The 23695-nt window shown below is 40.1% G+C and overlaps 1 protein-coding gene across 1 annotated transcript in view; it reads left to right on the top strand.

Moving 5' to 3' along the window:
- dcc (DCC netrin 1 receptor) overlaps positions 1-15505 on the top strand; it is an 80125-nt gene extending 64620 nt beyond the window's left edge. Inside the window, exons 29-30 of the mRNA XM_062413220.1 lie at positions 5020-5168; positions 10469-15505. Coding sequence (XP_062269204.1) covers positions 5020-5168; positions 10469-10558 — 239 coding nt within the window. The 3' untranslated portion in view covers positions 10559-15505. The remainder of the gene's footprint in view (positions 1-5019; positions 5169-10468) is intronic.
- Positions 15506-23695: the final 8190 nt, after the last annotated feature.

The following is a 23695-nucleotide window of genomic DNA, read 5'->3' as shown; positions in this document are numbered from 1 at the left end:
CTTCCTTCATTTTATATGCATTTTTTTAAACTGAGATTTTCATGCCTTTTCAAATTGAGTCCCGAAAGCTCAGAGGAAATATGATTGTTGGCACTTACTTAATTCACCCTGAATGTACAGTTTAACGCTGGGAGCTGAGACTCAATGTCTGACACTAAGAAAAGCTTGAGGCAGAGTCAGTTGTCATGCACGTCTGTGGTGTTTGTCTTCCTCTTGCCCGGAAGACGCACATTATTACCAATGAAAAGCTAAGATACATTCACATGATTCTCTGTGGCATTAGATAGATAGATTACTTTATTCATCCCCGAAGGGAAATTAAGTCATCATAGCAGCCGGTACATTTGAATACAATAGAATAATTTGAAAATATTGAGGTAGAAAGAATAAAAAACAGAAACACAAGATAAATAGGTAGATAAGGTTCAGTGGCAGATGATGGTAACAGTACTGATGATATGATGGTAATGTTATTGTTAGACAGTATATAAAAATAGTACAGTATATATAGTATATAATATAAAATCATATATATTTATATATGATAGTAATTATACCAATATAATAGCAGTATATAGTAATAATGGCAGCAACAGTATATATAATAATTATAGTAAATATAGTAAATATAATAATAATAATAACATGTACACATGTATAAATATGTGTATATAGACTTATATGTACAAATAATTTACAAAGAGTATGATATAATATGATATGATATGTAGTAGAGGTATAAATATAAGTATTTGACTATACAATGGATAATATAATATACTATGAGTGTAAGAATAAGTAGGCAGAGTGTGCAAAAGACAATATTATTGTATAAAATTATATATAGTATCAATATGGTTTATATTAATACATATCCCATATGATGTGAAGTAAGTGTTCCAGTGTATGGAGCGGAGTGTTGTACAGGGTACACAGTGAAGGAGACAGGTGTGTTTAGGTCAGTTGTGTGATGGTGGCTCTGACAGAGGTAGAGGAGTTGTTCAGTCGTATTGTGGTTGGGAGGAACGACTTCCTGTATCGTTCCTTAGAGCAGCGGGTTGAATGAGTCTGTGGCTGAAGCTGCTCCTTAGCTTGTCCAGTGTTTTGTGGAGGGGGGGAGAGGGAGTGTCCATGATTGGCAGCAGTTTTGCCAGCATCCTGTCCTCCACCACCTCCTCCAGGGTGACAAGCTTAGAGCCAACCACAGACTCTGCCTTCCTAATGAGTTTTTTCAGTTTGTTGGCGTCCTTAGCCTTGATGCCCGCACCCCAGGACACCACAGCAAAGAAGATGGTGCTCCCCACAACAGACTTATAGAACATCTGCAGCATCTTGTTGCAGACATTGAAGGACATGGGGCTGATACGCAAACTGCAGGGGGTCTTGTGATGGGCACACCAGCGGTCTGAGGTGGGCCAGGACCAGTCTTTCCATGACCTTCATGATTTGAGAGGTCAGTGCCACCGGCCTGTAGTCCTCCAGTGCAGCAGGGCGTCCTTTTTTGGGCACTGGGACCAGGCAGGATGTTTTCCAGAGCACTGGCACTCTCTGAAGGTGTAGGCTCAGGTTGAAGAGGTGCTGGAGGACTCCACAGAGCTGGCTGGAACAGGCCTTCAGCACACGAGGGCTGATGCGGTCCGGCCTCGCAGCTTTCCTCGGTTTGAGCCTCTCCAGCTCTCTCCTCACCTGGCGGCTGTGATGTAGAGTCCAGACTGGGAGGTGGGGGGTGTCAGTGGTGGGTTTGAGGGTGGAGGTGATGAGGGTTAGGGTGCTGCTCCCCCACCTTTCCTCTGGAAGCCGGTGATCTCCTTCATCCCACTCCAGACGTCCCTGGTGTTGTTTTCCTCCAGGTGGTGCTCCAGTTTTCTTCTGAAGTTGTCCTTGCTCTCCCTGATGCTGCGCTTGAGCTCCCTTTGAACCCGTTTGAGTTCTGCTCTGTCCCGTGATCTAAAGGCCCTCTTCTTCTCGTTGAGAAGGGCCTTCAGGTCGCTTGTTACCCACGGCTTGTTATTTGGGTAACAGCGGACCTCTTTAGTGGGGATGGTGTTGTCGATGCAGAACCCAAAGTACTCAGAGACACAGTCAGTCAGGCCATCAATGTCCTCACCATGTGGCTCATACAGAGCATCCCAGTCTGTGGTTAGTCCGGTATCTGCTTGTGCACGTTTCCGTGAGACACACAATACTGGACTCCCTGTACTCCCTCTGTGTCCTGATGAGCGCTTCCAGTTCGTCCACTTTATTTGCCAGCGACCTCACGTTTCCAGTGATGACTGCAGGGATGAAGGGCTTAAACTTCCTCTTCTCCATCCTCCGTTTAAGCCCCGCCGTCTCCTCTTCAGCTCCTCCGGGATGGTGGGTCTCTCTCCGGCCAAGAGGGTAGTGTGCCTCAGGGCGATCAGCTGGTCGCGGTTGTAAACAATGCCGGCGTGTGTTGCAGGCATTCTCCCAGTGATCCGAAGAGACCGAAGTGCGGTTAAAAGTTATAAAAAGTGTCCAATCAGTTGCAAAAGCATCTCGTCATTGTGCAGTACGAAGATGCACAGATCAGTGCAAAAAATAAATATTAAAAAACAAACAGCAAACGTAATAAAAACACAAAAAAACGACAATAATACCAGGAGCTGCTACGACAGGCACCCGTTAGTACGGCGCCATTTTGCAGGACAAAAAGGAAGATGAAAGCTGTGCTCGTGTTTAAAGTCGATCTCAATCACACAGCCGAGTTTTTCCAAATTATAAAATGATTCAAAATGTTATAGAAACAAAACCAAAATTAATATAATAAATGTAATATTATAAAATATAAAATCAACTTAATTTGAGTAAATGAAAAATGATAAAATGATAAAATGATAAAGCAATATTGTCAAAATCTACCTTTATTCCTTTTTAATATTTCTGCAAAGATTTTTTTTTTGAGGGGAACAAAATATTTCATGGCTTAGTTCGAATTTTCTTCTGTGAGCATGAACATATGAATCACTTGACCTTCTCTGCTGCTCCCTCATTAGTCAGGCAGGTGGACTGCAGACACACACAAAGGAAAACGCAGAGACATCCTGCCGCTGTTGAAAACAAGAGAATGTCGGCTGTCTCCCTCTGGAGACTCGACGTTTCCTCAAAGACTTGATTTCAAACCGTTTTTATCTCAAGCTGTACTCGGGATCAATAACCCCGCCCCCTCCATCTTCACCTCCAATCGCTGTTAATCTCACGTCTTTGCCTTTGACCCAGAAACAGACACACACTGCTGATGTGACCCCCGGCGGGTGTTTCACACCTCCATTCCAGCTTGTCTGGTAAATATATCTACCTCTCTGAGCAGATGATCCGCCAGTACACCCCCACCTCACCTCACCCTTCTCTCTGACAAATCCCCCGATGGTGAGCCAGGCACCGTGAAACTCTCTTTTATGGCTTCTTCCATATATGTGTAACTTTTTCTTCAGCTCTGTGCTGCTGCAGCTCATTGTGTTTTTCTGGAGCTTGTTCAGTTTAGATTCCGTCCGACAGCAGCATGCTCAGAAGTCATACATTTGGTTCGGCTTCATTTTAGAAGTATTACAGAATACAGACATTCAGCGCCACACAAGGTCAGTGTGAAAGGTAAACATTGCGACTGAGAGATACTGACTTGCCTTACTCTTGTGTCCTTGTAAGCCGGTAATGTTTCACACAGCTGAAAGTTTCGACAAATGGAAAATAGTTAGGTCATTCCAGTGAGAGTGTGTGTGTCGTAGCTTTCTGATAGTTGTCTGAAGACTTACGTGACAGAGCAGATGGTTTGTTACAGGAAGCCATCTGGAAGTCTATATTGGAAAACGTTTAGAAAAATATTCAATAGATGCATTGCTGTTGATTGTATGATCACAAGAGTGAAAACACTTTTTCTTCTGTGCTTTATTTTGCTTTCCTTTATTTGAAGAACATCCAAACAATTCAAACCCTTTGTAGAAGTGATGAGTAAAAACTAAAGTTAAATTGTGCTTTTTAAAACATTATCTCCAACTAAAAAAAATATATACATGTGGCCATGAAGGAAGATATTAAGGTATGTGGTCAGCTCATTACTGCTAGACAGCAAAACAAAACAAGTAAACAAGGAACTTCCTCTTTAAAGCCTCTCCTTCCTTTTAGAACATTTCCCCCTGAGGCACCTCTCACTCTATCATAAAGACACAAAGAAATAAACACGCACAAATTGTCGCTCACTACCGGTATTACGTGATGGCCTATACAATGGTAATAATAATGTCATTGTATACTCATTGTATACTCTCTAAAAAATAGTTGCAACTAAAGGGTTGAAGTGTGTATCCCTGCTTTAGCCACGAGTCTGAAAAGCTGGATTCTCACTTGGAAGAGATCCAGCTGCCTCACAAGGTTTAAGACCAGTAGAGCAGTCTCCAGCAGAACATGATTTTATGAACCTGGAAGGTTCTGCGATGATAATGTTATTCCATTTTCTGCTCTCCGGTGAGCTGGTCTCTGAAAGGTCATACTCAGTAAGACTATTTGTTGACAGAACAAAAACAGAGAAGGAAATGATTATTGTCAGCAGAGTGTTCCGATGGCCTCATTGTTAACATGCATGCATCTTATCATGATATATTTAGAATATGAGCATGCTTAGCTGATAGTCAATGCAATGTAACTTCCTTCATATTCAAAACAATAATCTGTAAATAAAAATGAATGATTCGCCCCCCCCTCAACTGTTCAGACCTTGTACCAAAATCAAGCTGAAACATCTCAGACAACGGGGCTGCCATCTTTGGTCCAGGGTCTGGCCCAATGTCTAGAATAGAAGAGCAGCGTAGACACTGGATGGATTCATCTTTCCCATCTTTCCTGCGCCTTCCAGCTTGATGACAGTTCGATTTCATTCTTGCTCTGCAGTTTGCTGTGAAAGAACTGCATTTATAAAAGAAAAAGGATTAATGAGTTGATTGTCAGAAATACATAATTTTCTTGTTAAATATATTTTGAAATGTCATCTCGTCCTGTCTTGCCCAGGTGCTAGCCTCCCGAAGCCCCAGGTGAAGACAGCCTCTCTGGGTCAGGCGGGTAAGGCTCGATCGCCTCTCCTGCCTGTCTCGGTCCCGATGGCGCCAGACTTCCTAGAAGATGGAGAAACCAAACCCGGCGAGGATTCAGCTGCCAACGTGAGTCCAGACAAAATGACTAATGTTTAGACCAGAGGTACGTTACTGTGTCCACATCAAACCTCGTCCAAGAAGGTTTCAGCCTGGTTTGCCTGACATTTCAGTGGAAAGACATTTTCAAACATTGAGCCATGCAAAGTAAAACTTGCCACAACAAACAAACCCCATGGATTTACATTTACAAAGACCCACAGAGACGTTTATCACTGCAGCACCTTGTGTGTTCTAGTTTGATTCTGGTTATTATATTACAAATAACTGTAATAACCGTAGACAAATAATGAGCTGAGTTCTAATCCAACTTAAAACACGGCTGGAGGAGTTTAAGATTTTAGTTTTTGGTTCTGGATCAAGCACACGCACACACAGACGAACACTCACTCACACACATTATTACACACACACACACTCACACAGACACACATAAACATACTCTCTAAAGGACACACACTCACTCACACACACACAAATACACACACACACACACACACACACACACACACAGAGAGGCACACACATACAAAAAGACACACACCTGCACAGCTTTTTCACTACACCTGTTTCCCTTTCCTCTGGTGTGTAGGTGGTTTTTAATTAGTGACAGAACTTGTGCAAAGAGGACAATGAAACAAGATAAATAAAAACTGTGGAGAGAAGAATGGAAAAGGGAGGGAAGAAGAGAGAGGATGGGAGGATGGGTGTTGAAAAAAATAGAGGAGGGGTAGTGGGTGCAGGAAATTAGCTGTGGAGGCTGAAAAATGGGAAAGATAAAAGGTGGAGAAGAGAAGAGATGAGACTGGAGAACTGAAAGCAAACAGGGAGAGTGGAGGATGGAGAGAAATGGACGAAGGGAGGAGCAGGACAAGGAATGAGATAAATGACAGAAGATGATGTGGAGGGATGCTGGACGTCAGGAATTTTTAAATATTCATGTGTGACTCAATGGGACAAGAGGAAGCGTCACCACAGCAGAGAAGAATTCTTCAGTAGGGTCAGACCAGGAAAAGAGAGGAAGAAAGGAAATGAAACGAGGCAAGGAGAGATGTAATGGAGAAAAGAAAGGTGGAACAATAAGGTAGACAAGCAGGGGGAGTTGCCCTAGCAACAGGAAGAGAGGGGGATGCTCCAAGGGGAAGAAGGAAAGATGAGGAAAGGTGAGATATAACAGAAAAGAGCAGGAGAGGAGATGAAGAGTGGAGAGGAAAGGAGGAGTGAAGGAGACAGAAGACGAGAGGAGAGACAAAAAAGAGGGCAGGGTGATCTGATAAGGAAGAGTGGAGAAAATGAGATGGAAAGATGGTTCAGAGGAGAGAGTGATAAAGGTCAGCAGGTCTTTCTCTTCATCTGCTCCTCTATCTCTGTAATTGATCTGGTCTTTTCCCATCAGCCCCCTGGCCTATCCATCTCATCCTTGCCACACACACACACACGCACGCACACACACACACGCACACACACACACACACACACACAAACACACACACACAGACACAGTTAACAGACTGTGACACACACACACAGTGCTCTTATTATGTTGTTAGAGCAGTGACATATTTGAAAGTAGCACAGCAGGAGGATGCAATTTGGAAAATGTTTCCTCTCAGCACAGACCTGATCGGTTCATAATTAAGGTATGAATCTTCTTAACCGACTTACAGATGGATAGATTAATTTCCTTTAAAGACTCAATATTTTCATAAAACAGCTGGAGGGTTTTTAATATCAAATATGAACTCGAACATGAGGAAATGTAATTGTCCGGGACTAAGTTAAGCTGTGTATTAATTACAGCCTGACTAATCGCGATGATTGGGGGCAGCCATTGAAGTAGACATTAAAGTATGAACATTGGCTCTGAAATATATATTTAAAAAAATTATCACTTATTCCTAGGTTGTCATCATCAAACAATTTAGACTAATAAATTATTACTGAAGTCTGATTTTTTAACCCTAACCCCATTTTAACCATAGATTGTTCTGTAAATAACTATAAATGAAAAGAAAACACAACCAAATACATGGATATTTTGTAAACATCTTCTGCATGATAAACATTGTATTATTAATTGTAATCATGGAAAAATAACTAATAATAATCATAAAAACAAAGGTCCAATGTCAAAGCAGTTTTACCAATTATTTCTATAAACATGATCTTATTCCAATTTTTGCAGTTTTATAATGTATCAACACAATTGTCAGAATAACGTCAGGGATCTTTGTGTTACGACTACAAGTGATTTCCCTGATGTGTGGATAAATAAAGTTTTATCAAATCTAATCTATAGTTTAAAGTGGAGCTTTGCACGAACCAATAAGAGGCATCGTTCCAGTTCTGTCCTTCATGTGAAAACTTGTCTTTATACTCAGACTGTGTTACACGTGGTAGTGACCTTCACACGTGGTAGTGACCTTCACATCCACCACAGGGTTCGGGTTAGTTCTGTGGGAACGATACAAAGAAAGTGAAACTAAAGACCTGGATCATTTATTCAGGTCTGCAACAACATTGACTGGATTCTTTTTCTGGTTGTTCAGAAAAAGAATCTCCACCCCTGCACAGAATGTTGTGGAAATGAGTTTAGCATTTTTTTAGAAATTGTGTGAACGAACAAACAAACGCAGATAAAAACATTGAGCAGGGTCGTGGTTTCCAACAGCCTAAATATTTGTTTTCATTGTTTTTTTGTATAGTAAGTTTTAATATCATTAGCCATGAATGCAGATAATAATTTGTGTGTGAAAGACTTGTATCGACTGGTCTTTAACGTCCAACATGTTTAAATCTTCATAATTTGCTCTATGTATTTCAGGCAAGTGTGTGTGTGTGTGTAAAGTACAAAATCACAATCGTTTTGAAGGTGATAACAAATCCTAAATCCCCCCCCCCCCGTCCTTATCCAAACAATCATTCTCTATTTAGACTCATATCCCAACTTTCCACTAAATTCTGAGAGACTCTGATCCATAGTTTTTGCGTCATCCTGATGAGAAACGAGGTGAAACGGGTGAAAACGTAAAGTTCTCGGCCGAGGTTATAAAACCATGACTTTTAACAATTTAAGACTGTTGTTGTTCAACTGTGACATTTTTGAGAAACTTGAGACTTTTTTTTATGAATTTGCATCGGTGTGAAACTTGTGCTGTGTTGTGTTGAATCACAAACATCAGCTTTCACAGGCTCAGTGAAACTCTCCTGTCACAGGTCAACAAACGAGATGAGGTCAGATGTTTTGTGAGGTTCTTCAAACACTTTTATGATTTTTACAGAAGCCTTTTTGTCCATAGAAAGTGGAAAATACCAGGTAGTGTGTAACTCCTGGAGTTTTTATGGTCTCATTCGAAGTTAATGTAAAAGGTCAAGAGATCACTGTGTGTGTGTGTGTGTGTGTGTGTGTTTGTGTGTTAGACAGGTAAAGGACAAGCTAACCACGGCTGTTTGTCCAGAATCATTGATCTGTCATCGGTTAAAGAACTACATGGGTTTAAAACTATGCAGAGTCATAGTCTTTGGACTTTATATTGTCCCAGTTAAGGACCTTATAATTGAATGTTTGAGTTTGTTAACATTAAATTATTTATATATTTTATCATCTGTTCTCGTATGGAATGTGCAGGCCAGCATGTTGGCTTATACTCAGTTTATAGCACTGATACTGCGCAGCATCTGTATCATCACTAAATAATTCCTGATTACATGACCTTATTTTTACACTACATTTAGGACTAGATAAAGCTGTCGGTGTGTGTTGCTGGTGAACTGGCTGCTGCTGGTTGATCACGAATGTGTAACTGTCTGAGTCCTGTTGTTATCGAGCCTCACTGATGAGTTAAATGAAGGCGATATATAAAATCTATATATGACTGGAGGGAGAGTCACATGGTCCTAAGGCAGAAACCAGTCGAACGCTGTCCCAACATGACTGTGTGGTCAGGTTAAAAGCTTTAACTGGACCAGACAGATTTATCAGGGTTGAATCTGAGGTTGTTGGCTTTAAACACAATCTTTAAACAAATCATGGAAATACAAGACAAACAGTAGAACCGAGTTTTATCCATATAGTTTTAACATTGATTTCCAAGAACTTAATTTTAGGAGCACTATTACAGTAGCTGCACTTCATGGCAGTGACTCTTCTCCGTAGAGCTCATATTTATGCAGGATCAGTGTATTACAATGGAAGGTTTGTGCATTAATACAAACCTTTGGTGTGTGAGAAATATGTTTGCCGTTATCGGTTTTCCACAGCCCTGAGCAGAATATTGAATTTTTTTTAACTGCAAGGACAAAATCTGCACGAAAGCCACGCTCAATATAACTCACAGCGTGTATAGAGAAGAGATGTGCACTTGACTGCTGGACTGTCTGACACACAGACACACACACACATACACACACACACACACACACAGACACACACACACAGACACACACACACACACACACACACACACACACCATAGATGGAGGCACTCAGAGGTGACAGTTTGTATAGCTGAACCAAACACACCATTACACAGTGATCACAGAGTATCTGCAGGATTAAAGTGCAGCCGGTCACATTGCGACTGTGTCCTGTCCTTTGTAACTACAGCAACAGCCTTTTGTAAACATATAACTGTGTCTCACTCTTCCACCTGTAAGACATCAATTTTAGTGTTTGTTAACCTTAACCCTGAAAACAACAGGCTTGTGGTTGTAGTAATAAAACCCTAACATGCCATGAAGCATCTCCTCTGCATGGCTCTGCTGAAGAGTCGGGTTTAGAGGTAGTTCAGCCATCGTCTTCACCGCTGCAACTAGGAGCATAGTAAGAGTGAACAGTCTGCATCCAGATTACACTGCTCTGCACTTCCTTTGCATCTCATATGTCATTATAATAGGATTGTTAGTTATTGTGCCAGGAAACACACTTAATAATGGTTTTAAACGATATAAATGACATATTTTATATGATATAATAATGATCAAATGCATCCCATACTTTGTATTCCCCTCTGTTGTCCTGGAGTTTTAATTTTTCCGAATTTTCCGAATTTTCCCAATCACATCACTACATGTCCCCCTCTGCCCCCCCACAAGGAGATAGACAGAGAGAGAAAGAGGGGAACTGGAACTGGAACCAGTACATTGAACGGGTTTGATACAAAAACAAGTGGAGAAAGCAGAATCGCCCGTGTGAACAGTCAGGCACTTCCGGGTCCTGTGTAAATCCAGCGTAACCCTGAATCTCTAAATCTTTCATTCAGCACAGAATTTCTAACACTTACATGTATCCTCTACTTGGTGTCTTTCAGGTTTACGAGCAGGACGATCTGTCTGAGCAGATGGCCAGTCTAGAGGGACTGATGAAGCAGCTCAATGCTATTACTGGTTCAGCCTTCTAACCTTTGACCCCTGCCAGGCCCTGCCCTAGGTCATAGTCCAGTCTGGAACCCTTCTTCAAGCCTGGATGTCACCTGCTGTCTTTTTGCTAGCAGCAATGGGTCAATCTAGGTTTGAAAAGATCTCTGTGGAACCTGCCTCTCTGCTTGGTGGAGTTTGTTGGGTTTCTACTGGTCTGGGCTTGTGTCTGCTGTTTGGGACTGAGATTGGACAAAAGGAAACACAGAATAAACTCTACAGCGGCAAAACATGAACTGACAGAACAGGAAAAGGATCGAAGGGCTTCTTTAGGAGTTCAAACTGAAACCCCTTGAAAGACCCTTCGACCTCAATCACAAAACTAGAAAAACCCAGGAGGAAAGAATTTTCACAAAAAAAGAAGAGACATTTATATGAGCCCTCCTGTTCCTCTTCTTTGTGGTATCCATTAGCGTCCTCCTCAGCTGAGTTCTGCACAACTCTGTTACAGTGACTATACATAACTTATTTTTCGTTACTGTTGGAAGTACTCCTATTTTCAACACTTTTCTTTTGGGTACTTCCTCTTTGTGCAGTTACAGGATGTGTATATATATTTTTTTAAAGTACCAGGGCCTACATTATGAAAGAACGAACACATCCTCAGCCACCAAAGTTTCAACAAACTTAAAATGTTTCTTACCTGGATCCAAGGATGTCTGTTGAGGTCATGTGTGAGGATCCTTACTGGCATTTCTTGGCCATATGTTGTTCCACTCTTGGAGTGGACAGTTTGATCTCATTGAATCATCCATCATTCATACCTCATGCAGCCCTTCCAAATCTGAATCCTGAGGTTAAAAGAGTATTTTAACCTTTTGTACTTGTCTGAATCATCTGGCTCAGGATTTATCTGAACCTCTATAGACTCCCACAATCTTGCTGTACTTTATTCTCCTTACCCCGGATTCAAACGCCATGTGTTGTGTTGTTGCCAAATTCACATAATGGAAAACTTCTTGTGACTTTCTTTTTTTTGCTCCTTGTTGAAGTCTGTCTCACCCCCATACATAAAATGTTGAAAGATATCTGGATTTTGATTGGATGAAACCACCCCTTTTTGAACAAATGAAGGTTTGGCTTAGGATGGTACTAAGAAACCTTGTTCTGCCAAGTTGAACTATGTGTACGTCACGTTAAGTCCATGGCCACCCCCTGCTGGCTGGAGTGTGGAAGTGCATGCTGCTTTGACTATGAAGGAGCATTTTATGAGGTAAGGTTTTTTCATAGTAATAGATTTTGAGTGCCATCAAAATACATCATGTAGAGAAAGAGATAGAAAATGAAACCTCCCAGGTGAGAGTTTTGTCTTATTTGAGAATTTAAAACATACCACAGATACTACAGTGTGATTGACAGATAGTAACTTGCCATCAAGTCAGGCTCCAGCCCCCACCCCTCCTCTAAATATGATTATTTCTGGTTATAAAAAAGCAAGATGAGTAGGATAGAATGTTAATCTAGAGGCAGCTGTGTCAGTCTATAACTAGCAAGACACTTGTATTGCAGTTGGAACGCTGGGGGTGAGATCAGGTCCGGTCTTGTAAATGCAATGATAGGTAAAGCTCTCAGCTAAACCTCCATGCAAAAATATTAAGAGACAGAGAAGCTAACAATTACCACTTTTGGCACAGACTGGAGCATAATCATAATCAAGTGCTAAAAACAAGTGAACTGGACTTGGTTGAGCATCTTGAAGACATTTCACTTCTCATCCAAGAGGCTTCTTCAGTTCTGATGTTGGAATCTCAGGTAATTAACTTGTACCATCGTTAGGAATCCTTGAGTTTTACTGAGATCCTGGACCCACAATGCTGTTGGTTTCACTATATTGTACATGTTGACTGTGAAGGATTACAAATACGTATATGTATTCTTCACAATCCACTCAGGTTCTGTTGGATTGTTTGAGGGTCTCAGGTCTGTGTCAGCTGTTAAAACTCAAACATACTTTTTAACCACATTAGGGCTGTCTGTTCCTTTTTCCAAAATCTAGTTCAGATAAATATTTCATGTCATGCATTAGTTCAAATTCATACATCTGATGGCCATATGTCCTTTTAGACAGATTGTTTCAAATTTGCAGAGATTAGGCACTGCTTGAACATTAACTTTTCAGCCCATGCGTGAATGAATGTTCAAGTTTCCCAGGAAAAGTGCCCTAATCCACATTGAAATGAAAGTTACTTCCAAGTCTCTGCAATAAAGAACTAACCTGAAACCACAGGCTGCCTGGAAGGAAAAGGACTTGATTCATAAAAGTGAAACAGGCCCTTGAAAACAATCAGCAGGGCTGGAGAGTGTGATTCATATGATTGTGCCTCTTGGTTTGCTGTTTACACGAGAGAGAACTGACCATGTCTTAAAACCTTTAAGCAGTGAAGTCACATTTATATTAATCTTGTAATTCAACGGCATTTCCATACAGCTGCCAGAAAATCAGGTCATGTTAAGATCCTGATGATCCCAGTTTGCGCCTGTAGTTCCACATCATTCATCTGGACAGATGTTTTTAAAATGTAGACACATACGCATATATATAAACTTTCAGTGCCAACATCCTGCGTGTCAGACGTGTCAATCATCATGACCTGTTTACCCTCTTGATTTTTTGTTGCCAGCGAAATGAAAGTCCACGTGCCTTTACTTTTCACCACTGAATTATTTTTCTTCTCCTGTTTTTAGTAAGTTTATTAGAAGTCTTTGTTAAATGTTAGAATGCTCCGTGTGATGTTAATTTGTTCTTCTTGCACGGCCATTACAAACGGAACAGATGAGAGGGTTGACTCAGCTGAGGGCTTTTCCCGAAAAGCATTGTTTCTCTTTTGAACTGTGAGACTTTAAAGAAAAGCGGTTCTGTCACTTCAGCAGCGCAGATGCAACGTTTCAGTAGCTGCCTGGAAACGAAGACACATCAGAGGCTTGATGCCGGGGCTCGTCCTGTTGCCAGTATCACAGAAAACAGTCTCTCAAAACATCTCAGGAGGGAAATCCCCCCACAACAAAAACATATCCATCCTAACAAGTCTCCCAGTTAACGTAATGGATGGCAAAAGGTTTTTGTTACTTGAGAGAATTCATCTCACTTCTCCTGATGTTGATGATTTAACAGAAATGTGTCAAAATAATATTAAAGCAACACAATGCAAACTTTTAAACAGCTTCAACATTTCTTAGATCATCACATTAATTCCGACTCCTGTCCCAAAACATCTGTTCTTACTCAATGTAACGCTGGTTCGAGGGATTTATCATCACATCATCCTTTCTCATTTTTAATGGAAGGAAAAGTTCTTGGTTTCTAAACTAAATAAAACTTTCTGTTGGTCCAAATATAATTTATGTTATTTAAAAAAAGCATAGTTTTCTTCTTAATTTAAAACCAACAAGAAGAGAACTTCAGACATCTTTCTTCTTCTTTAGGCAGAGGTCATATCTGTGTCACTGATCAGATAGTAATTGGTGGATGAGCTCTGTCATCTGTCATAAAAATCAAGTTAAGTTATTACTGGAAAGGTCCAGTAATACTGGTTATAAAAATCTTAATCATTCACTTCAAATTATTCTGTGTCAATTCGTCAACTATAAGCCCAAAATGTGAACATTCAGGAAAGCAGTATTAGGGGAACCTTAAGAAAGTGGTTTTCTTTTTTAACAGTTCAACCTTTCACTCTAATTCAGAAACAAATGTCTCATATCTGTTTCTTTTCATTCTCGTGTTTTTGACCCTTACACTGTCGGCTCTGCATTTTTTTGTATGTATTTTACTGTGGAAAAAAGCATTGCTGCAGCAGAACTACATTAAAGAGAACTGCTTTTTTACAATGTACAGTCCGAATAGGCTAGTAGTAAGTTTTTATAATCAAATTTAATATATTATTATCATTATTATTATTACTTAATTTGAGTGCTCTTTAAAACTTTTATTTATAACCATGTGATGATATTTCTGCAGATGTAAATTTAGTTTAGCGAAGAACAAAAATGAAGATATTTCTTTTTCTTAAACGGTTTCAGTATTTTTTATAATGTTGTGGGGAAATTATTTATATTTCATTATGAAAGTGATAAATTCCCATATAAATGGTTCGGCAGCATATTGTGTCTGTCTGAGGACACAGTCACCACCACTTTCCGTTTGTTGTCTAAACTGTGTAAATTGACCTCACCTATGCAGTTTTTATTTTATAGCGGTATCTGTATCAAAAGGGCGGAGCCTGATATCATTTGTCATATTTAAGGTGATAGAGAGAAGCAGCTTGTTTCCAAACTGTTGTGGTGCATTCAGGGGTTATCCGACATCGGATAAGCCCTGTGTGGGAACCTCTGACGATCAATAAAGGGACAAATCACACGGTCAAAAAGAGTTAAAAAAAAAGGGACTTGAAGTTGAGCGGGGATTTGCTGACTTTGAACGTGGCCTGTGAAATCGAGTCTGTCGGCTCCAGAGCAGACAGTTTCCAGGGTGACACAAAAAATTTAAAAAAGATTAGGACTTCATCTCATCGGGGTGAAAAGGGCCAAATTAAAATGCCTCTTATCTCATACAGAGAATAACTCCACTTTCAGATTGTCATTGTTTGACTGAGGAGCCGACGGATGGACGGACAGCTCAGAATAAAAACACTTTGACTTTATTCTTTGATAAAAAGAAGCCCAAATTCGAGAGTGATTATAACCAAATTAGCTAAGTGACTGCAATATTTTAGAGTCCATTTTGTTCGTGTGAGTGAAGGGGATAAAAACGACAATGATGGTGGTGAGGAAGATGAGCACTGCAATGTATCTCCGATGAAGTCGAGCGAAGTTTCTATCCACACTGTTGTATACAAATGCTGGTTTTGTAATGCACTGTAGAAAAGTCCCATGATCCTTTTTTATAGAAATGTTATTTCAATTGTTGATTCTTTTTTTGATAAATAAAGTTTTGATACAAAAGCAAATGTGCTGAGCGATTGGTTCATTTATGCATCTGAGTTTAACTGTGTCTCTTCAGCTGCTCTTAAGTTCTTCAGTTGTCTGTACTGGGTAGAGACTCATGAGCTGTTTGTCTCTGGGCTGATGAGGCAGAGGAATGAGGCCCGTGTGGAGCTGGTTGTTAGTCGAGGACAGAGCAGCAGAATAAACGAAGTGACAGCTCGTCTCCTTCCTCTGTGTTCACACGTCAGACCCCATCTGCTTCCTGCCAGCCTGACGGGCGCCACAGACCAGACACAGTTGTCAGATAAAACAAAAAGATGACGAGGAAGAAACTCATTTGCGAAGCTGGTTCAGGTCTGGAGGAAACGGATTTTTAATTTTACATGAGATGAAACATTTAAAGACTGTTCTGTGAAAGGCAGCATAAAAGTGTCTTTGCTGGTTTCAGACCAAGGTTGTCATAATGTTCCTGTTCAGTGATGACATTGGGTACATTTGTGTGTTTCTTAATCTTCAGCCCCAGTAGAGAGAACATTACATCTGATCATGAATATTTACATACCACGTGAACTTTCTTTTGCAGTTACCTGAATAAATGTACAGAAAACACTGAGCACTGCAGTTTTCCTGTGGGTGTTGCTGGGAGAAAGGTCATTCAAATGTGAAGGTTTCATGTTGGTAGAAAAGCTTGATTACAGGAAACTTTGGAGACACTATTGAATGATCATCAGGCCTCATGTACAGTGAAGCTGTAGTAGATGTGATCAGCACGTTGCTGCTTGCGGGGGAAAACTGAGACAGCACAAACTTAAACTCTGACCATGTGTCACTAAAGCAGCAGAAACCTTTCACTTAAAAGAAGGTTCCACTTGTCTCTGCTCCTTAAACCTATTTAATTAAGACTAAAGAAGAACCAAGAGAACAAGCTTGTGTCATGGTTGATCCAATCCTACAATAATCCCTACAAACAGATTCTTCTTGTGAATCTACAGATTCTGTAGGCGAGAGACCAGATTTTTTGTCTTTTCAATCCTAATGACCAGAAAAGCCCCAGAACCCAACTTCCATTACAATAAGTAGGGAACAATAAGTTCCAACAAGAATACTTCCCCGGTTGATTCTGATTATGGCACTGTACCGGGACAAAGGGAAGTGATCACCATGTTTTCTGGGCAGCTGTGGCTGAGGTGTAGAGTGGTCGTCCTCCAACCTGAAGGTCGGCAGTTCGATCCCCAGTCATCCCCATCTGCCCTCATTGAACAACAAGGTGCTGCTAATAGATGCACTGTATGAATGGGTGTGTGAATGGGTGCATGTCAAACTGTAAAGAGCTTTGAGTCATCAAGACTAGAAAAGCTCTTTATAAATACAGAACAATTTCATGGAATTTCCACTGCCCTCTAAGCTGTCCTGACCTGAGGACCTGGTCATGGTGCCAGCGGTATCATCCATGGGACATGGACAAAACTAAAAATCTAATTATATGTTAAATAAATGTTTCTCATTGATAGTTTCTGTTATCTCAGGTAGTTATTATCACACTGAAGTTTGTTCAACTGTTCCAGTGTTTCTGATCAGTTTAGATTTTATTAACTATTTGATGATATATAAACAGACGACATGATTGACAGCTGACACTGTCTCTGGATTGGTCAAGAGTGCATGTTGGTGGCTTATGTGAAGTAGCTTTATGTGGTCTCTCAACTGTCAAAATGGTCAAAGACACATCTCCATTACCGTCCACTATCCAGATAGCAAGCTACAATATCTTGGAACTCAAGTTGTGCTGATGTGAGTGTTTGGAGATCCAGAGTCTCATGGAGTCACAGTTATCAAATTTTCTTAAAATCACAGTTATTGTGAAAAATAATTCAAGAGCGGAATAGAAAATAATTCTCTCAGCTGGAACTCGCTCGGTTTGAGGTCACAGGTTCACAGAGAAGCATGAAATCAGTCTGAATATATGTTGGTGGAGCATTAGAGACTGACACCGTGATAATTGATTGTGATTGGTTCATCATATGTTCTCAGAACGACATGTGAGGACCGTAACTGAGTGTGAGAGAGACCGCCCACCATGGCGTCCATAGGCAGCAGCAGTGAAGGTTAATACAGGAGACACCCATTAAATAGCCAGAGAAGAACAACTGAAGAAGTGCGTTCAGGTTTGTTTAGTTTTTGTTGAGTAAAGAAAAGAAGAGAACAACAACACATCATTGAGAGTTATTGTCATTGTTGTCAGGGTCTCTGAAACGTGATGCTTTTGGATCGATCTGCTCAACTGAGTGCAACACACAGACACTAACACACACACACACACATACACACATTCACACAGATACACACACACAGAGTAGGGTGAGTTTATGTACCCAGTTAGCGAGTTTATGGATTGTTATTGTTTTGCTCATATAACTAAGTTGCTGTCTTTTTCCCCAATTTAATACAAAAGCAGGCGAGCTAGATGAATAATTAATTTCCCATCTGTGTGTGTGTGTGTTTGTGTGTGTGTTTGTGTTAATCCCTTCAGTTTTGCTGCTGATTTCCTTCGTCAAGCGTGAGAGAGTAATTAATCAGATCTGAAATGAGATTCTGGAATTATTTAGTGTATTTGTGTGAGTCTGTCTCACACAACTTTAGCCCTAATGAATTCTGACTAAACCTCATCATCATTTCTCTGCTGCTTCTGCCCTCTTTTCAGTTGTATTCTTTATTTTATTATGTATCTTTTCCTTCTCTCATCATTTTTATCATTTGACTGAAGTGAACAAGGTTTATGAACCTGAAATGTTCAGATTATCCAGTAATATTTGTTGCTCATGTTCAGTTTAATTGTAGCTTTGTTTGGGTGAAATATAATGAAACTATAATTAAATGTGTTACGAAAAGAAGAGATTTGGTGAAATATACCACCTGATTACAGATTTGTCCTCATAACACATGTTAAACTCTTTGAGCTTCACCCACAAGGTGATGACACACACTGATGTATTGAGTAGTGAATTCATTAGGGATTGAGGATTCAGTATTCCTGTGCAAGTAATCCAATTTGGTGTAATCTGCAGACGATGGCAGGTTCTATGGCTGTAGTCCCACGTTTTGAAACCCAAGAAGTCCACCAAACAAAATACCGACTTCTTCCCTCTCAGCGCTCCAAGCTCCTGGCTCGAAAACCATTTCCTTTCTCACCCACTTATAATAAAAATACCCAAAACACATCTTTTTATATGGTATCAGTTCTCTGATCATTATTTTCTGTACATTCTTCAAATGTAAAAAACTAGAAAACAAACAATGAGATTATTGTAACATTGGGTGTGCATTAGGGAAAGCAGCTGATTATAACAACATTTGAAGCTGCTGCTGGCTTGAGCAGGTTTTCACAATTGACGGCTCACGTGATCGCAGTAGGTTATGCGGCTTCAGTCAGTTTCTGTAACGTGGCTTTGCATTTGTGCTGTAGTATTCGTAATCCTTTCTCCCAATGATGTGCTTGTGTGAGACATCTCGACCACTGTCATAAACAATCTATTATGTCACTCAGCAGAGCTTATACCTCCACCAAAGCCCAACAAGTAAAATTAATCATTAATCAAGCTGCACTAAATCACAAACACTAACATACATAAACACACAAAAATATTAGTTTTCCAGACATGTCTGATTGTTTTCATCAACTTCCACGAGGCATTCTCCAGGAATTCAATGAAAATATTAGTATTATATTTTATTGAAGACTGAACTCTTGGAGCCAGCCAGCAGAGGCTAAAGAGACACTTTGGATTTGATTTTCAGAGCTTTCATGCATCCATCTTTATTTACAGTCAATGTTTGTGACTTGTAGAGCTTCTAAAAAACTAGATAATTACAAACAACCCCATTAAATTCAGATTTTCTTCATATTCAGATGCATCACAATAGAAATTCTGCTCGTCCCCACACATGCTCTAATTAGAAATCTTCTCCTCTGCAACCCAGTAAAAATGTCTTGTCCATTCACAATCCAAGAATGCTGTCTGTTTAATTGTCGTGTGGAATTGGGCTAATTGTCTGTCAGTTACCGAACAGAGAGCTGTCAGATCCACTCACAGCTCGTTTTAGAGAGATTCGTGAACAGCGGTCACGCGCTGCAGCGAGAGATGAAGAAACACACACAGCTGATGCTCTAATCCACGATGAGGAAAATGAGAATTTAAAATTTATGGAAAATAATTAAAACAGTTGGAGACATAAGTTCTTAACTGCCGGTTCAAGGCCTTCGTGTGTTACTACAAAATTGAAACCACAGTTTTTTTGTCAGAAGTAAAGAGGGAACAAAAGAAATATGTACATTAATTAAACATTAGTCAGTTGCCTTTGTTTACATTAACAAGCTAGTGCAAAAACTAAATTGTCAACTTTATATATCTAGTTAAAAATGAAATTTAATTTTTTTAAGCCTAACCCTATTAACAGTGGTACGTTGAACACTGTGATGTTGTTAGGGTTTGTGACAGAACCGTTGTGACAACAGCAGCTGATGAGGTCATTATTGTCATTCGGAGGTAGACGATGACTTTATATACGTGTTTCATAAAATACACTTGATGTTTCAGTCTCTGTCTTTATAGCAACTTCTAAAACCTTCACCTGATGTGAAACAGCAGCTTATGTCTTTGTAGAAGACTTTACAATATATTGTAACACTGACTTATAATATGAGTTATATACACATCTGTGCAGATTGGACAACCCTTCTGTCACACCCACCAAACCAAAGCATATGAACTTCGAAGCTCGTTGAGATGCCAATAGAAAACATTCCATTAAAACATTTTGAGAAAGAATGAGTTCCTGATAAAGTGAGAGTGGACACCGACATTTCCTACACAAACTGAAAGCAGTTGACTAATCACAGCAGAATGGGCTATATCAAGTGGGGGGGGGGGGGGGGGGGGGGTCTTAACCGCTTAAGCTATCATGGCCCGAATACGGGACATGATACGCCCGCCAGGTGTGCTTTTTTATCGATCAGCGTCAAACATTTGTATTTAAAGAACTGTGTCGTACAGCTAGGTACTAATGCAAGGGTTAGGGTTAGAAAGCTAACATTCTTCTGATTCCACTGATGTAAACCATTTCAAGATCCGACCACCATAGCCGGTACAATCAATGTAGCAGTCAGACAACTTACCCCAAAAAATTATTAAGATAGTCGACGTCACTCACCTAAGAAGCATGATATTAATCTACAGACCGATAACATTCCAACAAAAACAGTGTTGGTACATTGCCAAAGGTCGAGACGATCCATTCCAGTAACATAATCACTCCATAGCACACTATTTCATCAAAGAATAGCCACAGCCAGCTGATGCATACTCTCAGAGTAGCCAGCAGCTACATGCCAACTTTGACTTATTTTCCCTCCTAACTTCTGTTAGCATGTAAACAAAGCAGCTCTATGGATCTCAAAATGGTGGCTGCACTCTGAACTTTAGATGGACAGCTCATTCGACCCAATTGGAGAAGGCAGGGGTTGTCCAAATTCTGCAAAAGCCAACGAGGGCACGCACTCTCTGTAAACGAGGGCTCGTTTACATGTACAGACTCAGCCAACTGTAATCGATTGTTGCATTGACTGGCTTATCCATTTGGGATGAAAAGTTTAAATTTAAGTGTTTCATGATCCCAAACAATTCAACAGTGCAAAACCCCTTTTCTCAGTATATTTGTGGAGTGTCAAGCTGATCCATTTTAGGCCTTAGTTAGAACAGCAGCTTCTTCTATCATGATAATGATCCATACTTTGTGTGTTGTCATATCATGACCAGGTACGTTTACCAGCTCCAAAGATTCATTTATACCCTCAGCTGTGCAGCTACTTCTCGGTTCCACTGACCTTCTCCTAGCATGGGCCATGTCTGTATTTATTATCAATAGGACTGAGAGCCACAGTCTACGGACTAACATCTTTGTCCTCAATGTCCACTATTTGTGATGTTGTGTTTAAAAGAACCAGCTACGCCTTACCCTAAGCAACTAGAGGGTGGATTTGAAGGATTTAGGGTCACCACTGAGCTTTTTGACCAAATAGGCTTCACAGAGAGCTTTATTGAGTTAACAGGCTCTGTAATGAGCCACCGAAGTTTTGGCTCTTAAATTTCACAAAGCAAACAGAGCCATCACAGAGGGGAGTCGGCCTGTTAAACAGCACCAATACACATTACAGAAGATAAACCAGCCTAAGCTTGAATGTAACACAAGGCCGACTGCTGGCCCCAGCTGGCCACCCCTCATACTGCTGCTGCAGCTGTGTTCAGCCTAATGATCAACAGCCCTGAGAGAAAGTTCTGTCTTTACTTCCTGGTATTTCAGGAGAGAAATGTTCTGACCTAATACCACCAGCTGTTTCCCAGCATAATGTGGTAATCAGTGAGCAACACACTATAATAATAGTTTTCCTATTATTATTTTATACATGTAACAAATCTCTAAATGATTTTTATTGTCCACACTGGTTCATTTATTTAGCTCTTCTGTATTATTCCACTGGATCTTACAGCTCTATTTTTTTACCGCATTCACCATTCACTCACTTAACTCTAAGTCAACACAGTCAGTGTATCAGTATTCTGAAACCCACAAAGTTGAGTTTCCGGTCTAGGGGTTTGATAAAGCAGGATTCAAGATGAGTGCAGCATTGGGTTAGGTTAACCCTATCCCTTGAAAACAGCTGCACAATCATTACTATTGTCATCACCATTATTTCTAGTTGCGTCTCGCTGTTCACTCAGATTTTTTATCAAGAGCAGCTGTGACTCAGGTCGTTGTTTGTGTGGGTGGAGAGGGCGTATATGTATTCATAGTTCTATATATATTTATATCTATATATATTTATATATAGAACTAAGGTTACATATAGCAGGTCGAGTCCAGTCCCATTTATTCACCAGGCTCTCTAAATCCAACCCAACATAATTTTCTACCAATAAAGACAAACATCCAGCTTTGTCTATGACGTATCATTATCAATTTAACAATATCAATTAAAGTTGAATAAGTACTGACTTTGACAAATAAATTGTTCTAAAACACAATGGACATGGACAACATATATGGTCACATTAGCATCTGCCTTGGTTTAAGTCTTTCGTCCAGATGTTGAACCTGATGCAGGGATTTGATCCCATTCAGCCACAGGGTTTGAGTGAAATCCAACACCGATGATGGTTGAAAGGTCCTGACTCACAGTTGATGCTCCAGTTCATCCCAAAGGCCATCAGGCCTCTGTGCAAGTCAACTTGCACACAGCAAATTCCTTGTATGTGAAATTTGTTATAGGGTTAGGGTTAGAATAGAAAAATATACAACACACATACTGCTTAACCTAAGTGAAAATGACTACAACTATGCAGCCCATTGCAAAGAAATACTTTTCTAATGTTGTTCAAGCAGTGAACTTGCTATGTATTTATATTTGAGAGTTACCCGTTTTGACTGAAATCCCCCTGTTATTGTTAGTGTTTGCAGAGACTAAGCTGTTAACTGTAAAACTAAAGATACAATTTTTGCACATATAGATCAACATTTTATTAACTTCTGACCACCAGATACAAGGAGTAACAATGAAACTGTACGATAATGAAAACGATGTGACCAGGCAGGAATGAAGTGCAGCATAAAAGTGAAAATAAAAATGGATTTGTATTTATATAGCGCTTTTCTAGTCTTGATGACCACTCAAAGCGCTTTACACTACAGTTTCACATTCACCCAATCACACACACATTCATACAGTGCATCTATCCCATCACCTTGTTATTCTATGAGGGCCATTCAGGGTGCAGCATCTTGCCCAAGGACACTTCGGCATGCAGATTGTTCAGACTGAGGATCGAACTGCCGACCTTCAGGTTGGAGGACGACCACTCTACCCCTCAGCCACACAAAAAGAGCATTCTTCTAAAAGTAAACTAACAGACATTTTTATACTCACTCTTTATTTATGACAAACAGCTTGTATATGTTTTTACATAGTTTCAGTGGATTTGATTCTGATTAAATAGTTTGTTTTTCTGTTAAAAGAATTTACTTCATCAATGAACCTATAAACTGATGAGGAGCGTAACTTTGTGTCAGGGCGACTCAGGACTGATAACACTATGCTTCATTTTCTCAGCTCTTCTGATTCTCTCTTCAAAAAAACTCTGCTGGTGACG

Source organism: Platichthys flesus, chromosome 19, assembly GCF_949316205.1.
Source record: "Platichthys flesus chromosome 19, fPlaFle2.1, whole genome shotgun sequence".
Lineage (NCBI taxonomy): Eukaryota > Metazoa > Chordata > Actinopteri > Pleuronectiformes > Pleuronectidae > Platichthys > Platichthys flesus.
Note: the sequence above shows the minus strand (reverse complement) of the source record. Positions and strands in the feature narration are given on the sequence as shown.